Source organism: Salvelinus sp. IW2-2015, linkage group LG11, assembly GCF_002910315.2.
Source record: "Salvelinus sp. IW2-2015 linkage group LG11, ASM291031v2, whole genome shotgun sequence".
Lineage (NCBI taxonomy): Eukaryota > Metazoa > Chordata > Actinopteri > Salmoniformes > Salmonidae > Salvelinus > Salvelinus sp. IW2-2015.
In genome coordinates this window covers 7,971,089-7,989,190 of record NC_036851.1, presented here as the reverse complement: position 1 = coordinate 7,989,190, position 18,102 = coordinate 7,971,089, and the positions used below count along the sequence as shown (strand labels likewise).

The 18,102-nt window shown below is 41.7% G+C and overlaps 1 protein-coding gene and 1 pseudogene across 1 annotated transcript; both read left to right on the top strand.

The window, feature by feature from the left end:
• Positions 1 to 4,893: 4,893 nt before the first annotated feature.
• Positions 4,894 to 7,530, top strand: LOC111970632 (adenosine receptor A1-like). Its single transcript, XM_023997438.2, has 2 exons — positions 4,894 to 5,277; positions 5,451 to 7,530. The coding sequence occupies exons 1-2, from the start codon at positions 4,946 to 4,948 to the stop codon at positions 6,097 to 6,099; spliced, it is 981 nt and encodes a 326-aa protein (XP_023853206.1). The 5' UTR covers positions 4,894 to 4,945; the 3' UTR covers positions 6,100 to 7,530.
• A 3,485-nt stretch (positions 7,531 to 11,015) lies between these two features.
• On the top strand, positions 11,016 to 14,339 carry LOC139028426 (coiled-coil domain-containing protein 106-like; annotated as a pseudogene).
• The last annotated feature ends 3,763 nt before the right edge of the window (positions 14,340 to 18,102 follow it).

Genomic DNA, 18,102 nt, shown 5'->3' with positions numbered 1-18,102 from the left:
GGCTGAACGACGACATTAATAACATACAGCTGGCAGGTTATACACCTCTATCGGCAGGATAGAACAGCAGCCTCTGGTAAGACACGGGGTGACGGCCTATGTATATTTGTAAACAACAGCTGTTGCACGATATCTAAGGAAGTCTCAAGGTTTTGCTTGCCTGAAGTAGAGTATCTCATGATAAGCTGTAGACCACACTATCTACCTAGAGAGTTTTCATCTGTATTTTTCGTAGCTGTCTACATACCACCACAGACCAATGCTGGCTCTAAAACCGCACTCAATGAGATGTAGTCATGTATAGTATGGGCCACAAGAGGTTGTTTAGGCTATTGTTCAACAGGTTGGCAGGGCTGGTAGAAATGGGTTGCAATCATATGCAAGAGAAATTTTGCACATAATCTGTGTTTTGGTGACGTTGAGAGCCTACTTCCCATCATGATAGCTTCAGTGAGCTAGATTATGATTACATGGGTTACTTTGATGAGGAATATGAGGACTTTGAGATGGAAGCACACCACAGCAGCTCTGACAGATAAATAAAAGGGASACTTACAAATGTGGCACCACAAATGTGGCAGTAAGCCACTAGAAGCTTCTGTAGAACAACTGTCCCTTTATGGGGGCTGTGACTAGTTAGTTAGTTGGATGACTGCTCARCAATGAGACTGTGTTACTATCTGTATGTTGTCACTTGTCCAAATGCAACTGTCACGTGTGCTCCCTCTCCGGCGTCTAGGTCACCAGGCTGCTCGTTATGGCGCACACCTGTCACCAGCGTTATGCGCATAATGACACTCACCTGGACTCCATCACCTCCTTGATTACCTGCCCTTTATATGTCACTCCCTTTGGTTTCTTCCCCGGTCGTCATTGTTTCTGTTCCTGTTTCATGTCAGTGCGCTGTTTGTTTCTTGTTTTGTTCCTTGTTGTGTCCATGTATTTATTACATGTATTCACTCCCTGAACTTGCTGCCCGACTCTCAGCTTACATCGTTACAGAATGATGACTCAACRAAGGGAAGCATCAAGGAGTGTTTTTTTGTTTTTGTGTTGGGGGTGATGTCGGTTCCGGGTGTTGGAGTCGGAGCTACCTGGGAGGCCTCAGCCGGTTTGAAGGTTCCCATGCCTCAGTGGGTTCAATAGGCTCCCATGCCTAAGCTGGGTGAACCGTTCCCATGCCTCAACCGAGGCAACCGGGGAGGTCTCAGCCGGCTCATCAGGTTCTCACTMCTCAGCTGGTTCGTCAGGTTTCTGCGCCTCAGCGGAGGTGACCTGTCCGCTCCGGATCCCCGGGATCATCCCTGTGGTTGGCGTCCTGCGGCTGGAGCCGAACGCGCCGGGGAGGGGGTACTGTCACGTATTCTCTCTCTCCAGSGCTCTAGGTCGTCATGCTCCCACGCCTCAGCCGGATCGACAGGTTCCCGCGCCTTCGCAGAGGTGACTGGTCCGCTCCTGATCCCCGGGATCATCATCTTGGTCGACATCCTGCGGCTGGACCCGGGCGTCGGGTTAGGGGGTACTGTCACGTGTGCTCCCTCTCCGGCCTCTAGGTCACCAGGCTGCTCGTTAGGGCGCACACCTGTCACCAGCATTACGCGCATAATGACATTCACCTGGACTCCATCAGCCCCCATCAGCCCCAGTCGTCATTGTTTATGTTCTTGCTTTGTGTCGGTGCTCTGTTTGTTTCTTGTTTTGTTCATTTATTTATTAAATGTATTCACTCCCTGAACTTGCTTCCCAACTCTCTCAGCATTCATTGTTACAGCAACTGATTAAAACTGTCATAACTGTTGCTCTAAGCTGTCAGTGGTGTTGTTTCATTTCAACTGTCAACATTATGGATTTCTTTAAAATAATTATGCATTAATCAAGAACCATAAAACAAAGTTAGATGTTTACTTTGTTRCAGTAGACACAGCAATGATAAAGAGAAAGGTGTAGTGATAAATACAAGACATAAATAGTCCACAAATACAGATAAATAAAACATATTTACAGTGACAACTTAAAGGGAAACTTGGCCATGAGGCCATTTATCTACATCCCCAGAGTCAGATGAACTCATGGATACCATTTTTATGTCTGTGTCTAGTATGAAGGATGTTGGAGGTAGTTTTGCAAGACAACGCTAACTAGCATTAGCACAATAGCTGGAAGTCAATGGGTATCTGTTAGCATGCTAGCACTAATAACTAACTACCAATCACCATCTTAGAGATCATTTGATGGTCAGACTAAGCTGCCCACATCCCCAGCTAGCCTGGCACCCAAGTTGTTTGAAGTCAAACAGGTACCTTGGTCTGCTCCTTCAATTTGGACCTTAACCACCCACACAACTCACTGACTTCAGCTAGAATGTTTATGTTAAAACCAGGGAATGTCGTGAACTCTTTGCATGGTTTAACAGCTCTGCCTCCCTGACAACCTCCACAAGGGCTAGAATGTCCTTGGTCTGGCGAGCAGCATGATGGATGCCACTAGACTTTGACACCTCCAACTCAGCATCTGCGGTGTCCATCAAGTCCTTGATGACACCAGTAGACCTCCAAATCCTGTCTGCTCAGTCATGTTCGGACCCAGGCCCTGAAAGATAAAGCCAAGGGTTCGTCAGTAGTAGGCATAACTGACTCATAACATGTGTTATAGGCCTAATGATTAACATTGTGATTAACTACACATACTGATATGTATCTTGTATACTGTGACATACCGGGTTGGAAATTCCACAAGGTGTTGCTGTCCCTCTCTCACTATCTAACACCTCACACTACTGTCCATCCCACAACCCCATGTAGTAATCTAATCTGTCTACAAGGCCCCTGCTGCTTGTGTAGGTGTAGGGTAAAGTTAGATGCTAGATGCTGACCTTGGGCAAATTTGGCTTTTCTCCCATTAATGGTTAAGGTTAGGTTTAGGGGAGGGGAAGCAGATTTTATAGCTGTACCTCGGGGAAACTTCAGCCTGGAGTGCCTGTGCAGTGGCTCCTTGGTTCTACTCCAAGTGGACATTTGTGATGCAAAACCACATCATTCACATATGTCCTCTGGCAATAAGGTTCCCTTTTATGAGTGCTGCTCTCCTCTACACTAATATCAAATGACAAAACCAACATAAATAATGAAATACAGAACATTGGATTTGGACTGACAAGGTGTAATACAGTTGTGTGCTACTTTAGTTGTATTGTTCTAGAATCATTGTGTAGATTCTAGCTGTAATATTTTAAAATTACTGTTGAAAAGCAGGAATAGTCCCAAATTGAGCAGATGCACTTTGCGGTGTCTTCTGTTCTGTTTCCCAACAGCATGCAACTTACCTCCTTCAGACTATGCTGTGTGGGCATCTCGGTAGACAACTTGTTCTGACCTGGGTTTTGGGGGATTGGGACACAACTTTTTTAGAGCCCTTGGGGTCTTTGAAGGTGTCGGCTCTCGGTCCCGTTTGTCAGCTGTTGAAGTTGTTGCTTCGACATTGGGACTTGTTTCTTTCTCTCCTTCTTTCCATCTTTTAATCTTTCCATCTTTCCATCTTTCTCTTCTACTCCACCAACCAAGCGAAGGCACTTCTAATCAATTGTAATCGATCGTCCTGGAACCGAGGTAATGTTAATCCTAATTACATCAGTCATTCGTTCAAAATCATCTAATTTGCTGCCTATGTTGGATCAAATATTTTCTTGGTGCTTGCTAAGGTGCCTTTTATGCACACATTTTCATGTCAAAGATGGCGAGAATCATATACAGACATGCTAAGTAGTTACACGGACCTACTTCCTTGACAATTGTTGCTAGTAGTAATGTTGTTTGCCTACATAGAACAGACGCCTGTATATTTGTTAATTTATTTGTTTGTTTGGATCCCCATTACCTTTTTCAGAGGCAGCAGCTATTCTTCCTGGGATGCACAAAWAAAACATGACAAGTAACTAAACACTGATAGAGGACAGTCACACAAATGTAAATACAACGATATACTTTGTCAATATGACTTAACCATGATAATTGACCATCCAATGTTATACRTAGGAGTTTAGCTTCCTCAACAGGCTCGATGGTCACACCCTTTAAACTCCATCTGAGGTTTAGGTCTTAGAGAATCTAGTGAAACGGCGCTCTGTTACTACGTCATATGGTTCATTGGTCTGATTGGTTGAAGGTTGATCCAATTGCCCGCAAAATAATTTAGCGCAGCGGTCTAAGGCACTGTAGTGCTAGAGGCGTCACTACAGACCCGGGTTTGATCCCGGGCGTGTWTCACAACCGGCCGTGATCGGGAGTCATATAGTGCGCCACACAATTCGACCAGCGTTGTCCGGGATAGGGGAGGGTTTGGTCAGGGTAGGCTGTCATTGTATATAATAATTTGTTCTTAACTGACTTGCCTAGTTAAGGTAAGGGTTAAGGTTAGGTAAGGGTAAGGGTAAGGGTTAAGTTTAGGGTTGACAAGACTGCATTCGTGCAGCGAACCATATATGTTAGCTCGGGAGGTCAGGCCGATTTGCGAGGCTATTAATATTTAGCTGTGGTCGCATTGTGGTTTTCACATTTCCTGTGACTCGTGCCATTTCGTGTAGGGTTAAATGTAAGAATGTTCAAAAATGCCCTTGCCTCTGAAACAATGATATACTACAAACATTATGACACAGGATATCTAAAATGTTACTTTATTTTCTGCATAGTTGAAACAATTACCATGTATTGTCAATGGGCTATAATGCTTTGCTCGGCAGGTGTATGAATGTTTGCGATATATTTGTTTTGATGTATTTGTGCTTTCAGATCCCTAAATCAACAACACCTAACAATTGCAAAGGGGCGTAGCATTTTCATTCTTTTTTTCAGTGAGCAAGAAAACTTCCTCAAAAGCCTGCTGGTTATAGAGGAACAATTCACAATAAAGCATACTCAGTCATAGAGTAAACGTCCATTGGACAGCTGACATGATGTCTGGAGGAGAGGTGGTATACACAGTGCTGGAGGTGCTGATCGCCATTGCCTGCTGCCTGGGAAATGCGCTAGTTATCTGGGCAGTGTGGTCAAGCAGTGCTCTGCGGCAGCCCATCTTCTGCTTTATGGTTTCTCTGGCTGTGGCTGACTTCCTCGTAGGGTCTGTGGCCATGCCGCTGGCTGTACTGGTGGATGGACGGGTGCAGACCTCGTTCAATGTCTGTCTCTTCATTAGCTGCGTGGTCATCATGTTGACAGTGGCCTCAGTCTTGTCTCTGCTAGCCATTGCTGTGGACCGATACCTACGCGTCTTCATCCCTCTCAGGTGAGCTGTTAAGGTGACATTTCAGGATGTTTACAGTTGGAAATATTATTCTCCTAGCTGTGTCCCATGTTAACCACATTCTAAGAAAGAAAATCATGCTTGGATGGAATCAGATTCCTTGTTTTCTTTTGCAATGCAATTCATTAAAACATCATACATTTCTGCTTCAACAGGTACAAAAAGACGGTAACAGAGAGAAGATCTTGGGTGGTAGTAGCAACATGTTGGTTTGTTGCTTTTATATTGAGCTTCCCTCCCATGTTTGGATGGTACAATCGTGAAACGTTGTCTCACTCAGAGAACTCAACCACAATCCTCTGCCATTTCCTGGCTGTGATCCCCATGTCATACATCGTTTACTTCAATTTCTTCCTCTGCATCCTCACCCCGTTAATTGTCATGGCTGTCCTGTACATCTACATCTTCTGTACCATCTGGAGGAACCTGAGGGAGAAAGCAGGGCACGGAGCCCAGTCCCACACCTACTTCAGGAAGGAGAGGAGCCTGGCCCAATCCCTGGCTCTGGTCCTAGTGCTGTTTGCCTTCTGCTGGCTCCCCCTACACATTATGAACTGTGCTGCCTACTTTGGCAGCCCGTCAGACATACCCCACACAGCCTTCTATGTGGGCATCCTCCTTTCCCATGCCAATTCAGCGGTCAACCCAGTCGTCTATGCCTTCAAGATCCRCAGGATCCAGGTAGCGTACCTGAAGATCTGGAGGAGGTTCTTTGTGTGTCGCGATGACAACCAGGGCTCTCAGAGCAATCATTCCACTGAGCACAACCTCAGCAGCAACCCTAACAATGTGAGCAAAGGATAGTTAATGATGTGTTAAGTGCTGATCCCACAGATTTATTCTCTGATACTTTGAAAAAGACAATCCMAGGGATGCAGATCAGATAAAGTGGTCTACATCATTAATATCATAATGAGCATTATCTTATCATCAAAACCATACTCACATTATATTTAGATTCTTTACTAAAACTTTAGCTGACAAAATTGTTATTTTTATGTTTTTACTTCAGTTTTCATTGATTTTATCAAACCTAATGCAGCTGACCACATGTTGGATTTGTCTTTTCTCCGTGCTTTGAATGGCACAAGCTGTCTGCGATGGATGGTAGAGTTACTACAATCCAAATTGGCCACACAMTCCATGCCTAATTTCCGTTGTTTTAAATCAGCCCTACAGACCTCCTGAAAGGTAGAAATACAAGATAGGGATCAATAAATAAATATGAGTTTKTCTGATTTGGGAACAGATAATACCAAACAAACGGGCTGCTCCATCTGTGCCGATAGGTAGCCTATATTCTTTGTCAGTGTGAGACAGAGGGAGGGGTGACGTCACTATAGTGAAATTTGTGTATGCAGTGCCACAGAMATTCAGAAATTCAGCAATTTGTTGATTTGTTGATACATTTAAACAGTATGTGACAAGTACTCATGTACTATCATGCACCCTCTGTTTGTAACAGACCGGTAGAAAAGGAATGGCAGCAGACGGGGGTAAGCTAGCAATGTTAACTTCTATGCCTTCCCCTAACCCTAACCCTTACCTTAACATCACAAAATTATACTTAACCTTAATGGTGAAACTGCCATGTCCGTTTGCGATATTACTCTAATAAAAAACATGAGCTGGCGCACACCCAGAGAAAATTATTTTATGTAGAGGTGTTGAATAAACTATAAACTAACGGTGAATAAACTGTAAGCTATAAAAACAAAGAGAGTCGCACACTCTATATATAAACTCCCAGTAATTTATTGGGTAAATCACCAACGTTTCGGCATCACTACCCTGAAGAAGGCACAGTGATGCCGAAACGTTCGTGATTTACCCAATAAATTACTGGGAGTTTATATATAGAGTGTGCGACTCTCTTTGTTTTTATAGCTTATCGTTTGCTATATTACAACAACAAAAAGGTTACTTCAAACAACATTTATTTTTCTCCCTCTGACATCATTGCACGCGCGATAGAACATCAGAATATGTACGGCATATTTTACCACGATGCTGGATAATCCTCTCTGTTTCACCAACAAAACAAAAACAATAACACATTTGCTGTTCGCCCTCATGCAGATTTCAGCTTTAACCGAAGCCCTTTCCTGCAGTCAAATGACCTAGTGGCCTCATGGGTGGAATGTTATTTCTATTTTTCATTAATAAACATGATTCTTTTTAATAATCTGATGTTTCTATTTATTTCAGTCTTCTATAATGTATATAAAGTGTAATATTGGGATGCAAACTCAAAATGGAATACATTTCAACTCTATATCTGACATGGTACATGTGTTTGTCTGTTTTTTAAACCATGTGTGTGAGGTGTATAATATTGTTCCAAAATAGATTTGTTTAAGACTACCAAGAAACACTCTGTGTGAACCTGATTTAGCCCACGGCAGTAAAAAGTGAAAGGGTTAGTTCACCCAAATGAAAAAAATCATATATTGGTTTTCTTTAACCGGTAAACATTYTATGTACAAGAAATSACAGCAATCCGTTTTTGTGTTTGTTAGGTGTTAAGCCTGTGTCAAAATGTTTTCAAAACTGTAACGTTTACMTTAATTCTGATTATTACATCGTGGAATATACAGTATATAGTCAGGGCCTGACCTCCAGGGGGTCCCCGTTGATTTTGTTAGTCATTCTCACTCAGATATCATATTCATATCATATCATATAAGTCATTACAAAATAAAGAACATATGTAGAGTTGCATAAAATGTGTTTTAAAACTGCACAAATGTCTCTCCTCCCATGGCAAAATGGGTAGAATTGCCGAAAATTATAGGCATTTTAATGTCATAGATTTAGCCGGTGGTAACTTGTGGAATAGACACCGGCTGGAATGCGGTTTTAACCAATCACCATTCAGGATTAGACYCACCCGTTGTACAGTATAACTGTTATAGGTCAGTATTTTATTTTAGCATTGTTCAGCGGYGTTGGCATTACACAGCAAATTGCATGTCTTGTGAATGAAACTGAAGGAGAGGATGAAAAGCTTGTAAGTTTCATTTCAGTGTTGCATTTCCTGTGTCTAAATGCCAGTTCCTCAAAATGTATTGTATCAAATAGTTTGTCYATTTCTTATAATTGTTACCTTCTTTACTTATACAGGGGTTTCCCAAGATTGGAGATAAGATGTACTACAGTTATCCAATAAAGAAACCCTTCTCTAATGAACTTTTTGTATGATTATGCTTATTTTTAACGCAACCATTTACACTTCAACTTTTCACATAGGTTTGTGTTTAACGTTAAGAGTGTGTAGACCTACGGTATACATATAGCTCTGACACTCTTCGATATCATCATATATTTTCAGAGATGAAGAAATCCAATCTAAAGTAACGTTTTTATTTCAAAARGGTTTGTCAAATACATACTATTACATTGTATGTATTATACAAATGTTGTAATGACAATATTGTGTCTTGATTAACGTCTATTGGCATGGAGCTCATCCCCCTCTCTCTGGCATTATTCCCCTGGTCTTGTGTAAGCACACTAGACGGCAGTGGGATATGTATTTATTATTGCGATATGGCATATTGCAATAGATGAACGAACACATTGTGTTCCTGCCATAATGATAACATGGCCGGGTACTCTGTATCAGAACTCAACTGACCTTGCTGGCAGTTGTTTCTCTTTTCTTTAAAGAGACGTAAGCTACATACTTTTAGTTTTGTTGACATTCAAACTAGGTCATACTGTAACTGTTCAAGTCATCGGTGTGGTAAATGTAGATGTAGTTGTCCCCCATGATGAAATCGGGCTTTATAACTAGGGCTTTCCAACGTATGTCTACAATGGGGTTGACATCTTGTGACACAAGWAACACAGGGCTGACAAAGGGGCACTTTAACAAGCCTTTATTCACATAAAACTCTCCGTGTGGTCTATATTAAAAAGGGCACTTCATTTAGTTTTAACAGGCTTTTAAAATTCAATATTGGTGCACAATTTCTACTTAAAATATCAAAGAGATGCAAAAAGGCACAGGTGCTACTTTTTGTGGAACGTCCCTAATAACCTGTCAGCAACTTTTGAATTGACTGGCAGTAAATGTATAAACCTATATCATGTGTGGTTACTGACCACAAAATAAAGCGTATAGCCCTATAGCATGTATAGTTACTGACAACAAAAAAACTATCTTCAGAATTGAAATTAGGAGTAATCAGATGTATTTAATGCCCTAAAAAGTCAGATTAAAAGACTAGATGCTGGTTTAATAGCTATATTTAACCTTTATTAATTAACAAAACCTTTAATAATGTTACCATAAAACATATCACAAGCCTAAAAGCATTTATTTAGGGCTTGATTTGGTTCTGGAGAACCAACCCTTATTGTTTAGATTTTGCAACACTGATGCATTCTCTGTTGAGTGCATTTCATATCCTTTCATTCTGGAGGAGCTCTGAATCGTGAACCTACAAGAAGGTTCTCTGGAGTCCTGCTGCTCATTGGCCACCAAGTGGCGCTGGCGAGGCTATAAACACATTTGTGCTCCAGCTGTTGCTTTATCATAGTGAGATTGCATCCAATGCATTGAGGAATTCAGAGAGCAGCTTTCTGTGGACTTCCTCGTTGCTGCAGACGGTCATTGTGCCTCTCAAGGAAGGCAATAGACTGTATAGTTATCACCTGAATAGGATTCAATCCCTCCCACAAACTATACAACCTACTACCTCACCTCGCCAGAACATATTCACCTGAAAGACTAACGGATGAAGGACGAATGTCATTCAAACACACKTAAAAGAGATACAGTGAGAGGCGACAACACAAACACACTCACCCTAAAGTACACTTTCACTCAAACACAACAGGCCCCAACAACCCAAATAAAGCATTGGGAGGTCTAACAAAGGAAATGTTGCCCGTTCTCATTTTGTCCTGCAACAGTCTGTGAATGGGTGTAAATGGAGGTGATATGCTAATGGGGTAACTTCCCCACAGAGCAGAGACAGGCTGCAGGCAGGTATCCGGGCTAGGAAGATGGGTGAGAYGGTCAGGGGAGAACGGTCAATCTTCAGGGTTATTGACGATCAGTCTGTCTCCTTAGGAAAGACAGTAGATTGTATAGTTATCTCAGAGGGAGGACATATACCCCACAACTATTCAATCTACTACCTCAGCCTCAAGGACAGGTGCTTAGTCTGACCCAGAGTCTGACCCAGAGATGAGGTTTAGGAGTTCTACTGTGGGAACTGTGGGAGAGAGAGAAAGAGAAAGAGAGAACGAGAGCGTTTGTATGGTTAGTGGTTGATCATTACTGTACATAAACACATACGCACACCCTTGCACATTAGCACTCGTACAAAAGCTCAAAACACATAGACACGCACGCACACACACACACACACACACACACACACACACACACACACACACCTGTCTCTTATACACATCTAGATGTGTATAAGAGACAGAACACACACACACACACAAACACACTACAGGACAGTACATGAAGCCAACTTGAATGAAATCAGGCATTAACAGAAACCCTGCACATATCCAGTTTATTAAAATGACATCCCTCGCAATGGACTGAAGAGGAGGTCGTCTGGTAACAATTTTATAGGGAATTACCTCCAAGGAGCAATTTCCTCTCTGGTTCTGGCTCTGCTGTTTAATCCTGGGCCTGGTTCAAATTCGCCACTACAGAACGAAGCTGTGAAAGCTCAACTGCTTTGCTTCGTATGAACTGTGCTACTGAACTGCGTCAGTTCACAACACCCAGAGGAGTCACCAGCTCGTATTATGGCATCGACAGGTGTGTCCGTGTCACTATAGCAGTTATACGGACAGAAGGCATGTCATGTGATCGCAACGGAATCGCATAAGGTAGCTTTTGCCAAAAGATTAACGAAATAAAGACGAAACGATGCAGGCGCTAAGGAAAGTGTGCTAATTTCTGCAAGCCTAAAGCGTAACTCACTGGCATCCAGAGAGGCTGGCATGTAATAAAGGAGAGCCGCGCCAGGAATTAGTGCCCATTTTTTCTGGTAACTTGGCTCTTTCCAGCCCTACAACCCCACGGAAGCTTGCTGTTTAATTGGTAGCTTATTTAAACATGGCTTCCCCCGGTTGCCTCCCCCTAGCCTGCACAGAGCTGTGTGGATAGCCTGCAAGAAATGCAAAGGAAGGAAGGAAGGGGAAAGGATGAAAACAAAATGGCAGCGATTCGGCCATTTTAGGGAGTTGCTTGGCACTCTTAAGTGACAACATCTGTGGGGCAGAAACCTGTGAAACTCTCTCGCTGCTTCTTTTAATCCATCGTGTTGGATCTCAGATGGATTTTTCTGTTTGTTTTGTCCGGATAAAAGGTGGCACTGTTATGCCCATCTGAGTGGATGAGATAAATGACTTTTACTACTTTCCAGCTTCCATAATTTTAAAGAGATGAAGGTGAATGAAAACCGATAATATTACATCGTTTTTATGCTGACATGGTATTTGGTAGTGAACTATTTTTGTACCTAGTCTCAGTCCCCCCCCTAATACAATGTTGTTTTTTTATCAGTGTGAAAGCCATTCAGTTCTTTGAAAAAGAGCTCAGTGTTAACTGTGCCAACTAGAGTTTGAAGTACCAGCTGGGCAGTGCAGCCCATGCCCCCCAGGGCAATGCTTTGGCTGGGTGGGTTGGGCCGGCTCAGGCAGTGTTATGGGAGACGATGGTCAAACCATGCAGAGGCCCCGCCGCTTTGCATAAATTAGCATGTAAACCATAGCCTCTGAAAGGCACCAGGGCAGTTCATTAACATTCTGAATTCCTCTTTGGCCTAATTAAGGCAGACAGTGATTGAAATGTTTTGGCAGGCCGCGAGGCTGTTTGTAGGAGTGTCAGGGCCTGCTCAGTGGGGCCGAATGAGAAGGTAGTGGGGCAGGGAGGGAGTGGAGGCCTTAATTGAGATGTTGAATTAATTAGACTCCGAATGGCATCAGCCTCCCTTGACTGGCCACTGTACACAGACGAGACAGACTGAGGGGGACACTGATTTCTATCGACAAAAAATAAGTTCATGGCAACGGTTGAAGGCTTAGAGCTGAATCCTAACTTGATTTCTGAATGCGTTATAAAGTGTGTTAGTTTGAGTTACTTTGATCTTGAAGTTAAGATTCAGCTTATTGAGAAAGAGAGATTCATTCAGGAACCCTTTCTATGAGGTCCATACACGGCATTATACATGTACACATAATGCACTAGGACAGAGTAATAATGCAGTATAAGCATAGTTATAGACACACATAAGGACTCCTATAAACACATCATTCCATATACCAATACTCCTAATGCATTATGAGTATAATCATTGCCAGTCACTTTTTCATCAAGGACCACATAGCATTATAATGACCATCGGTGTGATGCATTTCAAACGTTTTTGTCAATGAGCATATTACTGCATCATCATCTTTGTTATGGTGTGTTGTAGCATACTCATAAGCCACTATAAAGTCATCTTTGATTGCTTTGGGTAAAGTGATGAAACGCCTAAGGCAGACAGATATTATACACCATGAGTTGTTGCTATACAAATATAAAGTGCACAGCAAATTGGCCAGGGTTGATTTTTCAGTTGAACATTTCTAGTGTTGATTCAGGACTTCAATTGACTCCGAAATGAACACTCAGTGGTGTAAACCCCAGTGTTGGTGTTAATAACCAGAGTTGCTGCACCAACTGCTGTTCACCAGGTGAAACAGCTAGAGCAGCTTCTGGACTGAGAGAGAGAAGAAGGTGCCATACGAGATGAGACGATAAAAATCCTGAAAGATTACAAAGTCTTACTCCAAGGGGAACTGTTCAAGAAGGAGTACTTCATCCGAGAGGTCACCGGTGTGAAAAAAAGAAGAATCACTTGAAGCCACTTAGGTTAGGAAAATCTATGAGAAGTAGAAATGAAAATAAGACAAAGTACATACTTGAAAGCACATTTGAAAACATGCATCTTGGATATGTGTACAGGATATTGTGTTGTCCTATTTCTCTGGCTTGACCCCATTAAAGTATCCATTTTGAATCTGCAGATGTGAAGCAGTCCAAAGTGGATATTTCCGATCACTCAGCTGATGATTCAGATGTTCATGACACCTCTGCCCTTTCTGACTCTTCGATGGATTCAACTCCCAAGAGAGGCCCAGTGAAACAGAAGAGACCTGCTCCGAAACACTCACACACAGTACACAAACAGAATGGAAGGAAGTCACACTCAAAGACGCCCAATTAGATTCAAGTGACAAATAAGTGAGATTTGAATGAATAGCACAACATCATTGATAACAAATACACATTCATTAAAACTTGTGTCAGTGGATTGTCTGTTATTCCTGAATGTTTATTTAACCACATTTAATGTGCCTCTTTCTCTCAGTGAAAAACACAAGAAGCATCATTGCCAGGTACAAGTTGGCTCTTCAAGGCTTCAAAAATGGAAACTCTATGAGGCCCGCCTTTGAGACTGTTGGACCGGACCGGACCGGGATTGCCCTTAAAGCTTCAGTTGCCGAGCTGCATCTGGCAGCGCCAGACATTCGTAGCCCTTTCCTGCAGTCAAGTGACCTAGTGGCCTCATGGGTGGAATGTTATTCATATTTTTCATAATTTCATATTTAATTACCATTATTTTAAAAAACAGCCAAACAGTTTTGCTTCAGTCTTCTGGGATATATATAAAGTGTAATATTGGGATGCAAACTCCAAAATGTAATACATTTTAGCTCTATATCTGAAATGGTACAGGTGTCTTCTTTTTTTAAGCCCATAACCATGTGCGTGAGGTGTATACTTTTATTTCAACGTAGATTTGTTTGAGACTACCAAGAAACACTGTTTGACCAATATTTAGCCCACTGCAGTAAAAGCTTTTAACGATTTAGGCCCCTAGAAGTTGCAGAGAGGGTGAAGAAGCTGTCCTCTTTTGTGGAGAGATTTCCGCTCTGCCATGACCACGGATGATGAAAATAAGATCTCACAAATGAAAATGGACAGAGAGCTGTTGCCCATTGCTGGTCCTAAGTAAGAAGTTACTCCGCGAGATATTGCTGCTCTTCTTTGTTATTAAATCGTGGTCCTCTGTTACTCAGCTGGTAGAGCATGGCGCTAGCAACACTAAGGTTGTGGGTTCGACTCCCGCTGGGACCAGCAATTCTGAAGCACTACATTGCTGTGCATTATAATTGCTTAAGATTACACCTATAATGCATTAGGAGTATTGGTATATGGAATTGTGAGTTTATATGAGTCTTTATCTGTGTCTACAGCTATGCTTATAATGCATTATTACTCTATCATAGTGCATTATGAGTACATATCAGGCTGTATAATGCATTACGCAAATGAAGCGTCCTAGAAAGTGTTACCATTTAGGTCATATCCAGACTGTGTACACTTATTTAGTAAGAATGCATTTTGATATGCATTTGCATACAGCACGCTAACCTAAAATAAGATGGTTGCCAATTGCCAATTTCAAAACATTTCATGGTAAAATAGCTTAACACATTAGTAACGCTTGATCCGAAATAATGTTGCAATAATCACTTGTATCGTTTTAGTACCAGGTTTAGTACCAAGAAGCTATAGAACCTTTCGCACACCATTTTTTCCTACATGAAACCCATCATCCTGCTTGAAATGCTTGTAGGCAGTGACTAGCCACTCAACAGTGCTTCATGATAATGATGGGCCTCATAGGTCTGTGAGAGATTTGTTGTCATGCCTGAAGATTCGATGCATGACAACAGGGGATGGGGAGGTGACTGAGAATCCAGATTATGTTCAATGATTGAGTGTATTAACTGTATCCCTGTATGAGTCCTAATTATATAAACACAGATCTGCAGGCTTGGTAGATATATAGTAAAATACATATTTGTACACATAATATATAGCCTACCAAAACAAGCACATTCAACAAAAAAAAGACAGACAATACTCACAAAAACTCAATGTTCAAGTCAGCTAAAACCTGTATTCTTATTGTCAAGTGTTCAAATCCCAGACTGCTCACTCACTGACTATATTGCACAAAAGAAAATGGCTGCCGTGGTAAGCGAGAGGAGCCGTGTTCCTGTCACACCTGCTGCACACTTTCCCTGAGAAAGACGTTATCAGAATGCTCTCTCTGTGCGTCGCCTTATAAAAAGTCGCTCTTCTCATCTTTGTAAGACGAGTAAAACAGCCGTCACGAAAAAACAAACTTGGTTAGCACGTTCCATACTGTGTAATAGTTGGATAACGAATTGCTCGCGATTAATATTTTGCCATGAGCACAATACGAAAAATATCTATCATGAGTGGTGGTCCATGGCGAAACACTGGGCACGACCGAGAGGGTAGAGACTGGTGAAGAATCTTGTATGCTCCTCTCTTCAATATCCGGTGCCATGAAATGGGCATTGTCTGTGTGCCAAGCTGAATCTCAATGAACCAAAAAGCGGGTGATGTAGTGGAGGGAGCATGGCAATGCTCGCCACTGAGGGGGGAGGGGAATATTGGCACCGGAGCAATGGGAGTCTGCCATGGGAGTTTGTGGGAGTCGGTATGTGACAATACAGTAGCTACTATGGCATTGTATATAATTGGACCGGACTTACACCATCGCAACAACAGCTAGATACAGTACTCAAGTTTTCAATTTGGAGAAATGTCCAGATAGAGGTCGAATGCTAATGCAGTAAAATACTGCATTAGCAGTATGTGTTTGTGTGCTAGTGTTTGTGTGCTACTCCATCTAATGAAGATGATCATCTCACTAGATGTGACATGTCCTGTATATTTCTCCTCTCTCTGCGTTTGCCAGGAATTTACATTGATCTTCAGATCTTTTTTTCCCCGTTCACAATTAGAAAGGTTTTGATCGCCTGCCACTTCAGTATGGTAATTATTGAAAAGGAAGTGGCTATTATCAGGTTGAGTTCGCCCATTTGCAAGCAATTGACCATTTTAATATTTCATTTTATTTAGAACAGTACGCTATTTAGTATCTGTGTCAATACACATCCAATCAATTATGAACAATGCTTTCAAGCCAGAAATCACTGGTGATAAAACATTTGCTTTTCACATATATTCAAAATAGATTTAGCAGAGATCAGTCGATCAAATCCCCGGTAGACAAATAGTTTATCCTAGAGTTGATCTGACAAACCCGCTTTCATAAAAATCAGTCCGCATTGTTAATAAGTTAATGTACTGTCGGGAGTCCATCAGCATTCGCTTCCAATCTTAAGTATAATATATAAACAATATAATATGACATATATGCCATTAACTATGTATGTACAATGAAAAAAAGATTACCATAGTGTTCTGTACTATACGCTGGACCAGGTGTGCTCCTTCTTCACCTAGCCAAGTAGTCCAAGTTCACCGTCTTCCTCGTGTTCATGTTCCAACACTCCGGACTGCCTTTTCTGCTAATACCAGACTCAGGTTCCACATATTCTTTTTCTCAAAGTTCAACTTCCTATTGAGCCTACTGTAGGAGAGTTGTAAAGTCCTCCACTATAGATATAAGCATACTATATGTTTAACATATGGGCTAAAGCAAGTGAACTTCTCTGTAATACAGTAGCCTACTTCTGTTCCCTATATTGACTGAGAGAGAAACGATTCATAATGTCAATCGGCTCGACCGGAGGAGAACGCCCTGGTTGCAAAAATAGCGGGCCCCAAACAGGAAGTATGTTTGGCGTTGACCTTGTTTGACTCCATCATGAGGTCTCTGGAGGCCTCAGCGTAGCATAGCCATCCCACTGTTTGTGATAACATGCAGCACCTAACTGCACTCAACCACGAGACAGGCCTAGATGACTGTTTAATATTTAATAGCGGCATGTTTCACTTTGTTCAATATTCATCCCCATAGTTACAAAGAAAACAAATAATTGTATTTTATACAGGCCCGTATCACTTATGCATATTGATACCAAATTTGACAATTACGGTCTTCTTCTGAATTCAAGTTAAACAAGCTGTTAGTACAACACCAATTATACATTTTTTCAGAATCATGTTACATTGTCTACTATTTCAAAAGAACAATAAAATATGTTCGCCGAAATCTTAAACTTTTCCTTCTATTTTGTAGAAGTCGCATACGTCAAAGAGTTAAAACGAAACATTCAATATTGTTACTTTTTTCCTTCTCAGTGGCCTTCAAGTGTTATCAAATTGGATTGTTTGAGTATGCTTATAGTTCCTGATAAAGGCAAACAGACTTTGTTCCTGGTAACCAGCACGTCCGTGTAACCGGGGGGGGGGGAGGAGACACACAAATAGCAGGGGATATGAATGGCCTGGCTTCCAAAAAAACATATCATCAAGTAACATGACAAGTTCATCTGAGGAAAACAGAACGAACGGGGGAGGAGGAAATCAGCTCATTTTCTGTCTCTTCCCCGCCTTCCCTGCCCCCACCCATTTTATATTTTTCTCTATTACTGTAGCTTTGACTTTCTGTATGCCATGCTCTCATTCACACGCACACCTACACAAACGCACTCGCAGACTAAGCAGGTAATAGACTGTAAGTAATATACAAAAACTAGAGAAACATTTTGTATTTACAGTAGGCCTTGGCTATTTGAGCAATTGAATGCTGTGCATTGTAGTAGGCCTACATGTACTGATAAAATGTCAAGATTTTTGACGCTCCTTTACTGAAAGTAGATCTACTATAAATAAATACGAGCCACTTCAACATAAATCCATTCTTGGTTTTTATTTTAAGTCATACCCATTAATGTGATAATTCTGCAGGATCTAAAAAACGACATGCC